Raw genomic sequence first — 17,743 nt, forward strand, 5'->3', positions numbered from 1 at the left:
AGTAGCAAACAATAATAAACATCTATCAACATATACGTGACTACCAAACTCATTTTTTTAATAAGCAGTGTCATTGTGGTATTCTAGTTCATGAGCTGTAAACACACAGGCTTCCTCAAAATGTGCATTGATTACGACACAGCTGGTCCAACCTACAATAAAGCTTAATGCTGCTTGACGTTGGCATTGTTGATGTTCTGTTGAAACTGCTTTAAATACAAGTGACTGAAATAAACTTACTGAGTTCCTCTTTGGAGAGGCTGCTGGTTCACTCTCTCTGGCTGTTTCTGAAATTTCATGCTGTTTAGTCGTGCTGAGTAAACTTAATAGTGTGTCACATCTGACAATGGCTCTCTGTCTTTAGCAACCACTGATAGCTAAACCATTTTAACTTGTTAGCTGTCCTCCATTGACCTTTGTTCTCCAAGCATTTCTTTAATATTTTTCCTTTTTCTATCCTTACTTGGGTAGAGACATGATTCGGGATGTGGATTAGCGGTTACTAAAATACAATAAATTAGCTGTGCTGTGAATGCATCTGCAAGAGTGGGTGGACTAAGCCACTTTGCCTCATTTGTAAGGGATGAAAGAGGCATCAGAGAGCTTCACTAGTTTTTGGAGCCCAGGGTGCTTGGGTAGTCAACCTCCATCACCACACTTTATATTTAGTTGACAGAATAATAATAACTCTTAAATAAAATGTTACTATTTTTTATATAATATAATATTTTTTTATATTAATCTTGTATTTTTTTTCTGTCAGCACTGAAAACTTCACAGAATTTTTTTATGTTAATATACTTTTAGAAAGGCCACTTAGGAAAATTGAACCGGGCTGTGCTGAGAATCCGGGTACAGTTATATCCTCCTGAGAATGTGTAATAGAATAGTTTTTGGTTGATATCTTTTGACTTATTTGAGCTACTCTACTAAGATGTACTAAATACATTCTGGACCTTTAATTGAAATCTCATGTGTTTGTGTGGCAAAGAAAAGTTCAATAATATTAATTTAATTTACCATGCGGGGAATATAAACTAAAAACAAGAGTGAAATATCATTTCAATTATATATATATATATATATATATATATATATATATATATATATATATATATATATATATATATATATATATATATATATATATATATAATTCCTTGCGTCCAGTTATTATTAAATCTCTGCTTAAGGAAGTAATACAAGAAGCACGGAAGCGGCTGACTGCCGCACACATATTTCCGGGTCTCTTCAGTTAGTTAGTAACCTTCCTAAGCAAATTTGCCAATTGAACCGCACCCCAGGGGTTGGGGGAAGGGGTGAGGGGGTGAGGGGTGAGAGGGGCAGGAGTCACATGGGAACGAGTCAGGTTGCTGTCACATGGCTTGTGTTTGCAAGGCTGAGCCGACGGAAGGAGGGGTTTGGACAGAAGTTTGTGTAAGAAGAGAAACTGCGGTACTTTTTCATGTAGCTCTTTAACAAGTTGAAACGCCGAATCGGATCAAGGAGGAGCTGCTTTGTCCAAACAGACAATTATGGAAATCCCTGCCATAAATCTAAAGGTGAGGTTTACTTTCTGCGTTTCTGATTGCCTCGGCTTGTACGCTCAAACAAAAGCTGGTTTTCAATGAAATGTCAGCTCTGTTCCTCAGTGGTAATTCCTCTGTGTGGCAACGACCTTCCTCTGCTTGTGACTCAGATCACAGCAAACTGCTGCTCTACTTTTTGCTATTAAGTAAGAAGTGTTTAAGGTAATGTTCAGGGGATACGGTCCCTGAAGGACAATTTTGAGTGGCAGCAGGTCCTTTGACAGAGGTCATTATTTAAACATATAAACATATTTATTTTCACAAACACTTTAAACACTCATATGCAGTGAATTTGGGGGGAACTAAGGTATCAAAAAATAGTAGAGACAAACTATATTCTGTGATGAACATTAACTGATGAACTGATGCCTTTGATTAACCGTGAAACTGAACAGGGACAAAAGTGTCCTTGTGCTCTGTCCAAAGAATAAAATGGGTCAAATGTAATTTTGGACAGCTCTTTCAAGGATTATAAAACCTGTGATGTTAAAAGTAAGCTTGGAGGACACTAACAGTTTCTGCACGATGGTGCATTTTTATATTCATTTAGTGTGTTCAGTCATTCGTTCATTTATCTCTTAAAGTTTTTTGAAATGAGTTAATTTTACTTTGTTTCACAGAATTGAAGGAAATCATATGTATAAAAAAATGCAATTTGGCGAGGTTAAAAAAGATGTCTTCGGTCCTCTTAGAGACCTAAATAAAAAGATAAATCATTGCTGCAGATTAGCTGCACGCAGTTATTATTTGAAGTTTTTAACTTGTGTTTGAGTGATAGAGTTTCATCATTCTTAGCTATACACTGGTTGTTCTGGGTCTCAGTTCAGTGTAAACACATTTTTGTCCTTCTCTATTCCAGGCCATCGTACTGGTGCACTGGCTGCTTACAGTGTGGTGAGTATGAGCACAGGCTTTTTTTCCACAAACCTGAGGAATTTCTCTCCTCTTTTGGCACACAGACACATGCTTATACTCCTGATTCAGGTCAACTCCTTCACCTACATGTCTCATCCTCTGTGAAATCGCACGTAACTCTCCTGGGGTGTGTAAGAATCTGTCTCGTATGAATTGTGTGTTTCCTTCAGGGGGAGTATGGTGTGGCTGTCGGTGGCCTTCACATGGGCGAACTTTAGCGTTTTAGCAGTTGGAGTGTGGGCGATTGCACAGAGGGACTCAATAGATGCAGTGATCATGGTGAGTCTCTGCCTTCATTTCTTCATACGCTCTTATAGCATCATGTGACACATAAAGTAGTCCAACTTTAGGTGCAGTGCTGCATATCTGTGCTAACCTATTTGTCTGTGGAATCTAGGGCATTCTGTGAGCATCCCTTTGAAAAAGAGCCCTTAATTTACCACAGTACAGTAGCTGAGGCCCTCAGACAGTTTAAAATGGCTCCTTAAGCAAATGTAATTTAAATGTTTGAAGTTTCAGAATTGTCAACCCATATCATACCGTAACTCTGAACCCGTGACTGGTGTTTCCATTGTACATTAGTGACATCAGCTGACTAAGGGGAAAAAAAACTAAACAAAAGTGTGACTTCAGAATTGTTTTTTGATTGTGTTCTGAAGCAAGAACAGCTTTTAATGAGAGCCGTTATCAGATAGAAGGAAAACTTGTGCAGTTGGCTCTTCTGTCTGTCAGAGGAAACTATTAAGCGCCTCATCCTGACTGTGGGTCAACAAAGTACTGAGCCCTTCTCATAGACTGTATATAGAAGATGGCCACAATGGTATGTGGTTTTTCATGGCTTTAGTTTTGGATCGAGTTTCACATTCTGGCTTTGGCTGTGTTCATTTTTTTTTCCAAGTCAAATCTGACCATATTAACATGAGCAGGCAGTGAGGAGGAGTTGCTATCTATTGCTAGCTAGTTTGGTTAGCAGGGTACCTTCATAAAGTGTTGTAATATTAAATGGGATGCTTATTCTGACTTGCATCAAAACAGGCTTAAAATTACTCAAGTGTGTTTTTGTATGATTGAACACTAAACAACACCAGATGTCAAAATGCTTTATGCATTTCTGCTGTAACGTTGGACATTTTTGCATGGGACCTGATTGGCCCGTGAAGCCAACCTCAGGGGCTGCAGCTTTTGGTGCTTCAGCTTCAGCTCTTATTTCATTTTTCAGCCCCAGAGGTTGCTACATTTTAGTTGTGTGTTCACTGCATAAATAGTTTTATGCTGATGCAAAATATTTGTTACACTCTAAATCTTCATGTCCTTGTAATGGACGGATTCTTTCAGTTTCTGTTTGAATGATGTGGTTACTTATTTTATTTAACTAAAACAAACTCTTTACTGCAATTGATGGGAAATTATATTAATCTCAGGGGGCTATGTAGCTTTGTGGATGACTCTAACCCACTATGACTAACTTTAACTGATGGATTTAACAAAACTATACTTAAAGTCCACCTTTGTCCAGGCTTTGAGTGTTTGAAATGAAGGGATGAATCTTGAACAAAATAGCTGTCTACTGTGTTATTCTTTGACAGTAACCAAAACGAGAGTTTGACAGTACTGGACTCTGTCACTGTACTGAACTTAATTTAGACTTATAGACGCTGGGATGTAACCACAGGGGAGCCTTTTACCTTGTGTACATTAAAGTCCAATGTCATATTCACTCATGTCCAAGATCTATCAAGAAAAAACACTGGTGCACAACTAATGGATAAGCAGGATTTCTTAGCACTGAGTGGTATTTTAAATTGGATCAATCACCCGCCCAATCAGCTGCAGGTAATATAGCCCACTGTATATCTTTTCCAGTATGGTTAAGTCCTGGCAGCATTTTTCTCAGGTGCCTTAAGTGAATTCACTTATTTTCAAGTGTTTAACTAATAGCATGTTTAACTCATATTTAATTCTTTTTTTATTGGAAAGTTATTTCTCATTTAACAATATGGACATTGACTGTCCCAAATTATAAGACAAGATCTTGTTTTGTTTTACTCTTTTTGTAATGGCTTGCCTCAAAAATCTTTTTCCAGAACATGTATGCTATACTTTAGTTTTTTTTTTTTTATATCACACCCACCAACCAAATGACTTCATTTTCCATGTTACAATTATGTCGCTTTACATGTCTCTTTTGTGTGCTCCCTGTAGTTTCTGATAGGGATGATTTTGACAATATTGACCGACATCGTCCATCTCGGAATATTCTACCCTCTCGGTGCCTCGACCGACTTGTTTCGCTTCGGCGCAGGGATGACCATCCTCAACCTGCTGCTCAAACCCATTTCCTGCTTCTTTGTCTACCAAATGTACCGCGAGCGAGGAGGAGATTACAACATCAACTTTGGTAAGTACGACTAGATGGGTCACGTACAGTAGCATAAAACATTTCGAGATTTAAAAAGATTTTGGCTCAGGTTCCTCAGTTTTTCATTTTGTTGTCATGAAAGCTGTGAAAAGGTAATGAAAGCAGAAATACATACACAACACAGAGGGTACATCTCCCAGTATAATTTCAGAACTAGTGAGAAAGTATCTAAAATACCTGAGCCTACCCACCACTTTATGACCAAAGCTCTAAGGTATGGAGTAATGCATGTGTCCAAGGGCACTTTGATGTCTTCCTTGTGTTGTTTTATGCCGTTTGCCATGAAAAGCCTGCCGAGAGCAGCAACCTGGCAGGACGCTGAGCGAAAGCGCTGGCAGATGATTCCACCGTCAAACTGATTAGTTACAGTCACAAGACTTAAAATGCAGAGAAATATTTGAGCTGCAGCTCGGCCAGTCAAAGAAACCCTTTCTCAATGAAATGTTTATTACATTTGTGTGTCATCCTGGCAACCAGTTTATACTGCATGGAGAAACACATTAAGCCCATGCAGGCCTACGAGTGTATGATCTGCCATGATAGCACATGGACAGAAATAGCACAGGAGTGATGTGGAAAGAAACACAGATGGACTCAAATCTGATGAACACAGAAAGAGACTCTTTGTGTTGGCACTGACTTTTGGGTGTATAGCGTTCTGTTTGCAGGCAAACATCTAATAAGCACGCTAACAAGTGAAGGGATGTTTGATCAAGTGTGTGTGGTCATTGATTTGCAGACTTTATCTCTCTCTGCTGAGAGCTTTTCCATTAGAAATCCCACTGAGCTGTGATGTCCGCTGGACTCTTAAATCCCGGAAAATGTTACTCATTCATTAGCGATTGATCCATAATAAGAGCAACAACAACACAAATGGGAAAAATAAAACCACATATTGTTGGTGTAACGCAATTTTATTACTATTAATATTAGTATTATAGGCCAAAATACTATGTTATTTCATGTCACGCTGGGTAAAGTAATGAAATTTCTCTTGCATTGCGACCCAAAACTGCAGTTGACAAAATATATTTCCTGCATGCTTGGCAGATAATTGAATATTGATGAATGTGCTCTCTCTGTGGTTTTACTTTACCGCCACATTCACACAGCAGGTACATCCATTAGAGTGTGTAATGACTGATGAAAGCGGCTAATGTCAGTTTCAGATTATGTGAGTTTTAATTGCTGCCTGATTGCGTTGTTGGCATCTATATGGTTCCCCGCTGCACTGAGCACTCTGGGAACCAGACAATCAAGTGTGTATGAGTGAACTGTTGATTCAGGTATTTGGGGCTCCCAGAATTTTGATTGATGGACCTCTTATGGTGGTTGAATTACTCTGAGTTTGTGTATTAGACTTAAGTTTTACATCCAATGAAGCAAAAACTGCACATTTGAGCCGTCACACTTTTGCAGTCAGTCAAAGTGACTGTGGTCATTAAACCAACCAGTGCTTAGCACCTATAAACAGGCAAATCCAGACTGTCAAAGCACATAGAGGTGAGGCACGTACTTTACATGGGTAGATGAAAGCATTGAAAAAGAACAGCAAGTAATAAGCTGTGATTTTGTTTACACTGTGAATGATTGGCAGGTAATTAAAAGCCATAAGCAAAATTGAAAGGAAAAGGTGCCTTCTCATTTGTGAGCCATAGATGGTAGCATTTTTTTTATGTACATCTTGTTTTTAATGGGTTTGGCCCTATTTTGTCTTCAGACCTGCCTTAATTCTTCATGGCATAGATTCAACACGGTTCTGGAAACATTTTTCAAAGATATTGATCCATATTGACACGACTGCATCACACTATGTTGCAGATTTGTCAGCTGAATTTCCTTTTCCATCACATCCCAAAGGTTCATTCTTAGATTCAGATCTCGTGGCATTACAGTGAGATCATTGTAATCTTCAAGAAACTATTTTGTGATGATTTGAGGTTTGTGAGATTCCAACTTATCCTGCTGGGTAACTTGGCAGCTCTCGTGCAGTAGGAATTGAGGCTTATTAGACAGGGCACCCTTTTTTTTTTTTTACAGTCTTCTGTAGTCCAGTTTAAAATTGTAGCCTCATTTTACTGTTCTTAGCTGAGGGGAGTGGTGCCTGCTGCTACTGTAGCCCATGTTACAAGTTTGAAGGGTTTCAAATTCAAATTCAAATTTTATTTGTCACACACACACAACCATACAAAGTATGACATGGGGTGAAATGTTTGTAGCTGTGCAATGCCCGACTATTAAATGACAGAAAAAAGTTTTACAGTATTTACAATTTACAGGTTACTACAAAAATTTACAAATTAACTTAGAAATTTACAGTAAAAAATGTGCAAATAGCAGAAAGAGGTTATAAAGATTATAAAGATTTTAAATTATAGAAAGATTGTTGTTGTTTTTGTTCTGCACACCTTGGTTGTAATGAGTTGCTTTTGCCTTCCTATCAGCTTGAAGCACTCTGGCCATTCACTTCTGACCTCTGGCCTCAACGAGCTACAAAAAAAATGTGGACAATTTTTTTTAGAGTGAAAAGGCTCCATCTTTGAGTTTGGTATCCTATTTATGTTTACGGCTAACTGCAATCATTTTGAGGTTTTAAATTGGCATTAGAAAAAGCCATTTATTAATGGTTTGAATAACTTCATATCTCAAACTGTGCCAGTGTTATCCAGGGTCGTATTTGCTAAAGAGACTTAGCAAGTGCTTAAAAACACACACACAGATAAGATTAATTTTTATCTCTGCGTTTGTGTAGTTTGATTTTTAATCGTGTGCATGCAAAGACTATTGTAGACAGACCAAATAGCAGTCTGAACAGTTTCCACATCATACAGTAAATACTAGGCCTAACGCCTACCAGGGACCTTTAAGCTTTAGCCAACAAATGCATATTTAAGACTGTTTTTAGGAGTCTCATTTTCATACAGTGCACCTCAAGACATTGAAAAGTTAGTAAAAACTCTGCAGCCAGGGAAACTAAATACAACAAACGACTGGAAAATTGACGGTTGGTTGCTAGATAAACATAGCACGTCTGAAATGACAGACTCATCTTTTAAACACTTATCATTAATTTTGAGCAATGAGTCTGCTGCCATTATGTGTGAACTGTACCAGAACTGTGCCGTGATGTAAAGTGCAACAGCCTTGCTAGCAATAACTAAGTAAATTGCAGCTTAGCAGACTGCCTGCCATGCATTACCCTTAAATTAATGTGCTCCTAAATTAAATTAATGTGCACTCCTTAAATATTTGTTCCCAACTTAAAATGTCATTATTTTTCTTGCATGTCATCCTTTGCTCTTTGGCATACCTTACTGTCACACCTTAGTATTTATTTTTTGTAAAGGCTGATTTTTGTTGTTGTAGTTGGAATTTGATCATTTCTTCTTCTCTTCTCTTCTCTTCAACCTTTTGACCTCTCAGACTTTGAGACCTCTGTGGACAGTCGATGCACTACGGACAGTGCTGACAGTGCCTTTATTGGGCGCCGCTATTGATTCCTGGCCTCTTCCCTTTTTACAGTTTCTCTCCTCCAATCATCCTCTTCCAACTCCTTCTATGCAGGAAGTAAGATTCCATATCAGGCTGCAGGATGATAAAGAGAAATAGATTTATTTTTTTTCCCCTTTTGTATTTATTTCTAAACAATCATCTTGTCAGTGTTCTGCTGTCCATCTCTTTGTGTGTTTTTTTTGTTTTTTTTAAATCTGTCTTTTAATTTGACTGTTCCCACCTTCAGTAAGCCCATACCTGCCTGCATTGCTATGTTTGTTTGTAGAGATTGCTCTTATGCAAACACTATTTATTGTATTTTAGGAGTTTATATGTATCTGAAAGTTTGCATCAGCTATATGGTTTATTCAGGTTTTTAGTCCCCAGATGCCTCATTTGTGCTCTTGCATTGTATTTGCATGTATTTAAAGCAGAGCTGCATGATGCTGCACATTCTAAAATGAGCCTAATTAAAATCAACATGATGTGATGTGATACTAGACAGTGAGTATGGCCTGGTTTTATGCACACGCTTTGTTGAGCTTTATGTGATGCCATCCTTTGGTCAATCTTTGGGCTATTGCCAATATTCCCACACAGCTGCAGTGAAACCAGATTTCTTGTTTTACTGGCGTTAAAGGTGCATGTTTGTCACCGCAGTTGGACTCTGGACTGTGCAGAGGTGCTGTCTTTGAAACGCCAAAGGGGATAGTTGATATTCTGGCCATGTCAGAGTCAGGACTGTTTGTTGTAGATGCTTCATGTGAAGTCCCTTTATAAAAATCTTTCATAAACGTTCCCACCTATAATACAGCAAGGAAGCTATATCCTCTGGTAAATTTATTTATTTATTTTTTTCAAATAATCTTGATTATTTGACTGCTGACAGAAGGACAAGAGATTTTTCATGTTCAGTCTCACATCAGTGAAGTTCCCGTGCCCAAACTCTTCTCAAAATGACTAATCAAACAGTAGTGGGGAAATGGGAGGAATTTCTTCTTCCATCAAAGAAGGATTTTGAATAAAAGTGGCTGTTTTCTCAGTCTACCATTCATCAGAGGGAGTGTGTATTTTTAATGTATGCTGGTAATAACAGATTCAAGCACTGTCATTTATATTTCTACAGACATGGCTGGGCACTTGACTCAAGATAGCAAATCTGCATAACCGTTTCATGAATCTGTGTGTAAGGAAAAAGGGAAAACAATAAAGAAAAAGATTTGAGCTTTCTGGGTGCCAGTACTTTAAATATGTATATCAACAACAGTCCAGTCTCCAAGGTCCATGATTAGATGTGGTTAAAATCTGATGTTGAAGACTTGTGGCTTGTCTCTGCAGGTTTCCCTTCTGTATCACGAAACCGAGATGCCTATCAGTCCATTGACCAGCAGGATGGCTCCTCTACCTCAGGAAATCCCTTCAACCAGACGCCGGACAGCAAACCAGGAGTTCGCGCTTACTGAACCAAGCAGCCGTTGAGCAATGCAGTGTTTTCCTTTCAGCAACACCTGCCCAGCACTTTGGGACAAGTATTATAATCAATTCTGTGTCGTCCCTGTTTTGTACAGTTGGCGTGTAACTCTGAAAGTTTTATTATGCTAAGTAGTCATCAGTTTGAGCTTCAGAGTGAAATGTGGCATAATTACACCCATTTTCATTTCAAACTTTGGCACATACCTGCTGAACGCACGCAGAGGAAAAACTGTTCTCCCATTCCCATGCTGTGATGCCGTACTTTTCACCTTCTATTTTTAGTAGACAGGTGTTGAATCGAACTGCTGTGTCTACAGCGGTTTTGTTTTCTGTTACCTTTTTTATTTCCCACAAATGTGGTACTTTCGGATGCAAAGAGTCCGTTTCTCATTTTGTAAGCAGTAGATTAATATTTTTCAATTGATCTTTTTATTTTAAATATTACAGTTCTGCTGACTAGAATGGAGGTTTTTGACTAACGAGAAATGAAATTAATGTGCATTGCTGTGCCTTGGAAGTTAAACTTTGGGTGAAAAAAATACAAAAGCAATGTGAAATTTGAACTGCTTCAACCAAACTGAACGCATAGCAAGAACTGTAGTTAATGTTTCATCTCCTAACTTGGCATGAAAATACACTCACTGCAAAGCAGATGGGCCCTATTCATTTATGCTGATATTTAGTTTCTTCATACTAAGACTTTTTTCATATCAAGCTGCCAATCTACCAAAATGTAAAATATAGAGACTGCTGATTTTGTAGCATCACATAATCGTCAGTTAATGATTATTAAAAAAAAGTAAACGATTGTTTTCTTTGTTATTCTAATAGTTGCAAGTAAATTGCTTAAGTATGCAAAACCTGTTTACAGTGTTTAGCGTAAATTACAGACCGCACCATACTGATATGTTACAATATGTCTGCTGTGTAGGCACAAGAGATATGAGAAAGTATTATTACAGTAAAAGTGTTCAAAGCTTGAAATGTTCACATCAGCACTGTGGTTACTGAAAATGTGCAACAAGTCGTTCACTGAGCTTTTCAAGAAGTGTGTACTCTCAGTTTTTGTTGGCAGATTGTCTGACTATGGTAGCGATATGAGTGTAAAGAAAAGCGGCTACAGGGATTGCATCATTTGGACAATTTGGACTCGGTTCACTTTTGAAAGTGTTACAAGATTGGAGTTTTGTGTTTTTTTTTGAAATCCTGATAAACTGTGTGACTAAATGGAGATGTGGTAACTATACTGGTCACAGTATAGAGATGTGAAATTATGCATGCCATAGTAGCGTGACATATAGATCACAAGACACACCTTACTTGCAGTTACTAAAGAGCCTGTAAGAAGCATACTAAATAATGCAGAGTTGCAGTTTGCTGTATTGCTTATGTAAAGTTATAACTTCTAAAGTTTAAGTTGTATTTTGAGAAACTGTTTTTGCACCACAAGAAATGCAGGTTACCATAAATTAACAAGAATAATTTAATTAAGCCAAATGTTTAATCTAATAGCCTATTTATGTTATTTATCAAGCCTTTACGTTAGGTTTAAACAGACATTACTGCTGTTGCTACTAAGAATTTCTATAGTTAAGATAAAAAATTAAACTAACACTTAATTCACATATCACAGGCTGAGGCTACTTTCACTATAGCATGGTCCCCACGTACCTGTATTCAGCCCTGGCAACATCTGGATCGTGTCCTTGGGCTTTCCTTGCAGACTTGGATCAAAGCATCAGTGAGCTTCTGGACAGACTGTAGTCCAGGTTCAGCATCACAGTTCATAAAGTCTGGATTCAGGCCTGTGGAACATGAGGGCCAGTCAATATCATCAGTGCCTTCATCATTCAGGGAGCTGCCTATGCACGTTTGCCATATGAGTCATTGTCCTGCACCAGGTGGTACTTAGTGCACCAAGATAAGGTCTAACAGTGCGACTGAGGATTTTATCCAGGCACCTAATAACAGTCAGGGTTGGTTAGCACATTCAGGTCTGTGCAACCCTCAAAGGATATACCTTCCCATATGTTTGCTGTCATGCTTGCACATGTTGCATAGTTTTTGCCGTCGCATCTCCAGACTTTTTTGTGAACCACCTCTAATTTGTAAGGAGAACTGGATGTAGCTGAGGGTTCTGGTGTTCTCTACCACCGGGCTGTGAGCAGAGGTCCCACTACATCACATCATGCTTTCATTCCACCCTCGTGGATTCTGATTCTGAGAGTTTGGTGTGAAACACACACAAGTAGCCTGCCAGAGGCCTTTTGTTGTGCTCTGGCAGTGCTCCTTTTGTTCCTGCCCACATAAAGGAGCAGGTACCGGACCAGCAGCTGGATTGTTGCCCTTTTAGAGCAATGTATTTCTTTTGTGTTTAATGGTCAATCTCCTCCACACCTCTGAGTGTGCAGGAGACACACAGTTAACATGGTGTGGATGAAAATACCTGAAGGAGTGGGCCTGAGTGGGCTGCAGGTTTCATCTCCTAACAAAAAAGAAAATGAAAACATCAATCAGAGGGATCTGTGATCTGTGGCCTCCACGTGTCATTCGCACAAAATCAGGTGAAATTGATGAAGAATTATGTGGAAGTTTAACTGATTCTGTGATGATCACCTTATTATATGACCTTATTTTTTTATTTTTTGTTTTGCACAGTCCATTTTCTTGCAATTTAATTTTTTTTCTTTTACCTTCTCTCATATACCTAGTTCCTCTCATCCTGCTCCACTAACATATATCTTTACCATTCATTTGTACCCCCGTCACAGAAGACAAGAAAAGACATTCATCTTCCTGTCCTCCATGCACTAAACCATTTTTGCACTCCACTGTGCATGTTCTGAGAGTCACACTACTTTCAATTTTGGCACATTTTGGCAAATTCACGCTACAATGAGTGAGTTAAAATGACACAAATGTTTAATACACACAAAAGAATCATGAAAGTGAAGGATTCGTTCTCCACTGCCTCCCTCAGCACAATTATAAAAATTCAAGTGACACAGTTGTACACGCGTGGAATGTAAACCACCTCATTAGCATTTTTTACCCACACCTCTGGTGAAAACAGGTGTGGCTCAGTAAATTATGTTGTAAATGAAAACATTTTATATACTCTAAAAGTAGTAAGTTAACAGATTATGAACCTGCAGTCAAGGTTTTTGTCACTAAGGGCTTTTATTATGATGAGGTAGTTAGCTTAAATGGTTTATTGTCCTCAAATGTGCAGGCTGTTGAGCTGAAAGCCCTTGAGCTGAGAGCTTTGTCATCTGTTTGTAGATTGTAGTACTTTGTGGGCTTCTTTATAAAGCAGGGAAATTCAGTTTCTGCCACAATAGTATTGTTGAGTTTAAAAAAATGTTACAAAACAGTGTAAAATTGACATAAAAATAGAATTAAATGATTTAAAAATTATATAAACTTCATGTAAAAGAAAGAACATTTCAAAAGAGTCTTTCAGAAATAAAAATGGGGACAGTTCACCAATTTGTCAAAGACTGCAAATCCGTATATTCAAAGTATTTGCTCATCATCTATGGTGCGCAATATTAAAAGACTCGTAGGATTGGCCAGATTCCACACACAAGGACGAAATCAAAACACAACGATTGTGATCCACAGGGAGCAGTCGTGTAAAATAGACACGATTCTGTAGTGGTGTATGCAATGGAAATCACTGCATGAGCTCAGGATGCTTCAAACAATATTAGTTATGTATTCAGTAAACAGTTTCTTCTTGCACTGGTAAGTGCAACCTCTACCATTTAAAGACAAAAAAATATGATCCTAAAGCACTGCCACCTTTTTAGGGAGCTCAATTAAGATGCACTGAGACGAAGAAGCTGCTGTGTGCGCATACCAAGAGGTTAACAGGTCAAAAAAAGTAAACTCTTAAACCTCTTGGAATAAACCCCACATATTTTAACATCCACGCATCCATTCTCTTCCGCTTATCCTCGTCAGGGTCACGGGGGGGCTGGGGCCCCTAACATAGGGCGTGAGGCAGGGTACGCCCTGGACAGGTGGCGCCAGTCTAATAGAGACAGACAATCATTTACACTCACACCTAATTTAGGTTTACCAATTAAGCTAACCCAAACAAGGGAAGAAAGGCCCCTACCAGGTGGTGGAATCCAACTTAGGACCTTCTTGCTGTGAGGCAACAGTGCTAATCACTGCACCACTGTGCTGCCCTATAGTGACACACTATGCTTTTGATTAAATGTTTGCTTTTTTCTATGGGAATGAGTTTTTTCCCTCTATAAATTTTACTCTCTACTGTTTGGTTGGCTAGATGGTTGATTTAGGATAATAAATGATTGATCGCATTAATGAGATTGTGACTTACGCACTGTACTGCCTTATTCAGCCTTGTTGTAAAAAGACACCTTTGAGGTGATGGCTGAAAAGTTTTGAATATACAAAAACACAAGTGAAGTTTGCAAAGTGTCTCATTTCCACTTTCAACTTGGCACTCCACTGTTTTAAAAGAGACAAACATATATGAGCAACCCTCCAACTATAAACATGGAGACAGCAGACATATTTTTTTTCTCATATTATTTATCTGCCATATTGTAGGTCATCCAGGAGGGATGTCAGCCAACAGCAAGCCATAAAACTGAAAGAACCAAACAGCACAGTTAATATGTTCTCAGCATACAGAGTAGGATCACGATTGCAGTTCAAGTTGAGTTGATTATTCACACCTGGGGAAGATGTTTAATTCATTTGGTCAAATGATTTGAGGATACGGTCAAAAACAAGGTACCGTGATGATCTTTGAAAAATAATTTCCTTTCTTTTTTCTTGTGATAACAGCTAGCTGAGGACATAATGTATAGATAACCTGTGAAAGATAGAATGAGAGGCTGTGGCTTTAAAAGAGAAAGGGGAAAAAAAAAAACAACGTATGAAGACGACAGAGTGTGAAGGTGCACCAGAGGAGGTGGGGGAGGAGGAATGGCCACGAGCTCAACAAGCTGTTGATTAATAAGGAGCTGCAGGACTGCCTCTCCTGAGCCTTGCATGCATGCAGGTTTAACACATCCTCGGGCTCACACCTGATTCCTCCGAGTCAAGGACACGCTCACTCACTGCCATTGTGGTATACGCAATAAAACCAACTCAATTTGTCAGCTCTGTTATTGCATTAACCATGATCCCTAGAGAGGTCTGAAAAAAAATGAATGCGTGGGCATCAGGACTGCAGACTTCCAACACCAATTTTCAGCATCTTTAGGTGTCCAATATTTCTGAAATGAAACTGGCCTGTAGGGTTTTTAAGGGAATTTATGTTGTTAAGTGAGCTACGTTTTTATTCCTCCATATTGTTTATTTAGGAAATCTGATAATTTCTCTGTGGTGACTGAGATAAATGATGGCATTACTACAGTTTCATTTTTTTGTCTCTAATGAGATACATTTGAATATAAGAATTAGTAACACAATCTAGTCTGTTAGCTTAAATTTACAGTTTATGTTATGGCGGTTTTACGTATTCCATACACTCATTTTTCATTTATTTTTGCCCTTCTTTCTCTTGTTAGTCTTTATTGTTTTCTCTCTCCTCAAACAAAAACTCAGGTTAAAATAAATTTCTATTTATAAATGCGATCTCTGTGTAAATACAAAGGAAAAAATATTTTTAATGACATGCTTTCAGCTGAGGGTGAGGGTAAAAATGTGACCCTGAAAGCAACTGAGGTCAACCTGACTCCCTTGGCTGTGTTCCTGGGTAAATTATACAACATGGGGGAAGTGAGTGATAAAATATATATATATATTTATTGACAAGCTCAAGCTGACGAGTCTCTAATTGAGTCTAGATGCACAGGAGAAAGAATCTTTGGCTTTCGTAGACGATAAGTTATGGAAAGCGTTACTTTGATATCCCAATCTTCAACATCTTAACCCTCCACCTGCTCTCTGGAGCTCTTCGGCAACCAGCAATAAGAAAACTACAAAAACAACAACAACAACAACAAAAATGCTCAAAAGTCCTCTGAGATTAAAACGTGTTTACATGTGAAATTGATCCAGCAGTGACATTTTTATGCCTCAGGCATCTTGAGTCCCCTAGGAGAGCGCTCTCAACCCTTGACCTTTTCACACTGCAGCCTCGTGCATCTGCCACCAGCGATAACGGCATCAAAATTGATTCCAATTACCCTCCAGTCCACACGAGCCTGAAGAGAAGGGGGTCAGCAAACCCCTGCCCATTAAGCAAGGACTGATTTATTTGCAGGATATAAAATAAAACTAAGTAAACACAGTGAAAACAGAGTCAGTGTTTCTCAGGGTTATTTCACAAAAAGAAATCTGGAAAAAGGTGCTACTTCAGCCCTAATTTCAGTTCAATTAAACAGTTCTGAAACCATTCTGCAAAGGCAGTTTGGTTATAACAATCACTCAGTCTGCATCACATCAGGAATCATTAAGAAGACAGAAATTTAAAGACAAATATTCACTTACAAATAGTGTAAGTGAATAAAAAGGCCTAGAACTGACAAAAAAAAGGAAAAGGTTGTAAATAACAAATGTAATGCTCGTGCTCTGCAAAACTCATAAAGGCCCAATAGGAATAATCACAGGAATAATGACTGATATCCTCCCTGGTTCTTGGACCTCAGGTTTGTAGTTTTTTATGAGGGAGGGATAGCTCAGTAGGTAGAGTGGTGATCGAAAGGTCGGAGGTTCGAATTCACTGAACCGCTACTCTGAGGTACCCCTGAGCAAGGTACCGTCCCTACACACTGCTCCCGGGCGCTGGAGTGGTGGCTGCTGACTGCTTCACTGGGTGAATGGGTTAAATGCAGCGGGCTTATTTCCCTATTCTTTATTTTTGAGAAGGATTTTCTCCTTTGAGAGTTCATGATTCCTCTATTTTGAATTTGTTTCTTTTGTAAATTAGCTTAGCTTTGGAGTTCTGTATAGTTTGTCCTTTCATCAGCGTATCCTCAGTTTTCCATTTCTGCATTCTTAGTTTAGTTACAGTTTCTTCCTGTTTTATTTTGGTAGTCTTTCATTTCTGGCGCTGTTTAGTTTTATTGCCTTGTTGGCTCATTGTTCCTGATTAGTTACAGCTGTGTTCCCCACCTGTTCTCCCCTCGTTACCTTTTGTATAATTGTCTGTCTCTGCTTATCGTTTGTTGTGTTGTCCATTTTACTGTGTCTCCTTGTTCTGTGGTCTCAGTGAAATCTGATATTTGGATTTCCTGTTCTGCAAATGTTTTGGGATTTTTGGGTCCTTTGTTTATTTTGTTATACTTCTGGCATTAAAGGTTTATTTTTTAATTTTGGGTATGCAAGACTATAAGACACTCAATGTTTCATAACAGAGACATGTTTTTATATTCACTTTAAAAATCATCAACACTGGTTGGTATCCTGGTAACAAAGTCCAATATCTGTGAACATTTGATCTAATTTATGAGGGAAAAAAAGAGTAAAGAAAGTTGTGGCCATCAGGTGTAACCATGTGACCCTTATATCAAACTTCGAAGGAAAACTCTTACAAGCTTAAATGGAAAAACCAAATGGTCTTTGATTTTTCTCAGCGTTTGATTTTATTATCTCTAAGATCTTTCTATATATACAAATGTAACGCACTAATTTAGCAATCTGTGCTTAGAAATGCTTAATCTCAAGTGGTCATGTGACTTCTTCTGGACACTGTTTTAAACTGCCCAACTTGCAAAACTAGCTTGCTGGTGAGTAGATGACTAGTAGATAACTGGTGAGTCCGACCTCCAAAAAACATGAAAGTGACCAAAAATAATTCTTCTTCCTCCTCTTTGTCCTCCTGCCTTTAGGGCTCACCACAGTGGATCATCTCTACAGGTCCTAAAAT

At 38.5% G+C, this 17,743-nt stretch overlaps 1 protein-coding gene across 2 annotated transcripts; it reads left to right on the forward strand.

Moving 5' to 3' along the window:
• Positions 1–1,381: 1,381 nt before the first annotated feature.
• agtrap (angiotensin II receptor-associated protein) lies at positions 1,382–10,696 on the forward strand. 2 transcript variants are annotated; one of them, XM_085407234.1, is made up of 5 exons: positions 1,382–1,562; positions 2,449–2,483; positions 2,675–2,783; positions 4,707–4,902; positions 8,347–9,713. In XM_085407234.1, exons 1-5 carry the CDS (start codon positions 1,536–1,538, stop codon positions 8,418–8,420), a joined length of 441 nt encoding a protein of 146 aa, XP_085263360.1. In that variant the 5' UTR covers positions 1,382–1,535; the 3' UTR covers positions 8,421–9,713. The 2 variants fall into 2 exon arrangements, with proteins under 2 accessions (XP_085263360.1, XP_085263359.1); XM_085407233.1 differs by lacking the exon at positions 8,347–9,713 and adding an exon at positions 9,754–10,696 and having other exon boundaries at positions 1,389–1,562.
• Positions 10,697–17,743: the final 7,047 nt, after the last annotated feature.

This window comes from Rhamphochromis longiceps, linkage group LG5 (genome assembly GCF_057381845.1).
Source record: "Rhamphochromis longiceps isolate RC_006_pf linkage group LG5, R_longiceps_female_GT1.1, whole genome shotgun sequence".
NCBI classification, from domain to species: Eukaryota; Metazoa; Chordata; class Actinopteri; order Cichliformes; family Cichlidae; genus Rhamphochromis; species Rhamphochromis longiceps.

Coding starts and splice junctions, on each gene's coding strand:
- agtrap (XM_085407233.1), top strand. CDS start 1,536: ATGGAAATCCCTGCCATAAATCTAAAG. Junction 1,563..2,448: donor TCCCTGCCATAAATCTAAAG/GTGAGGTTTACT, acceptor TCTCTATTCCAG/GCCATCGTACTGGTGCACTG. Junction 2,784..4,706: donor CAATAGATGCAGTGATCATG/GTGAGTCTCTGC, acceptor TGCTCCCTGTAG/TTTCTGATAGGGATGATTTT.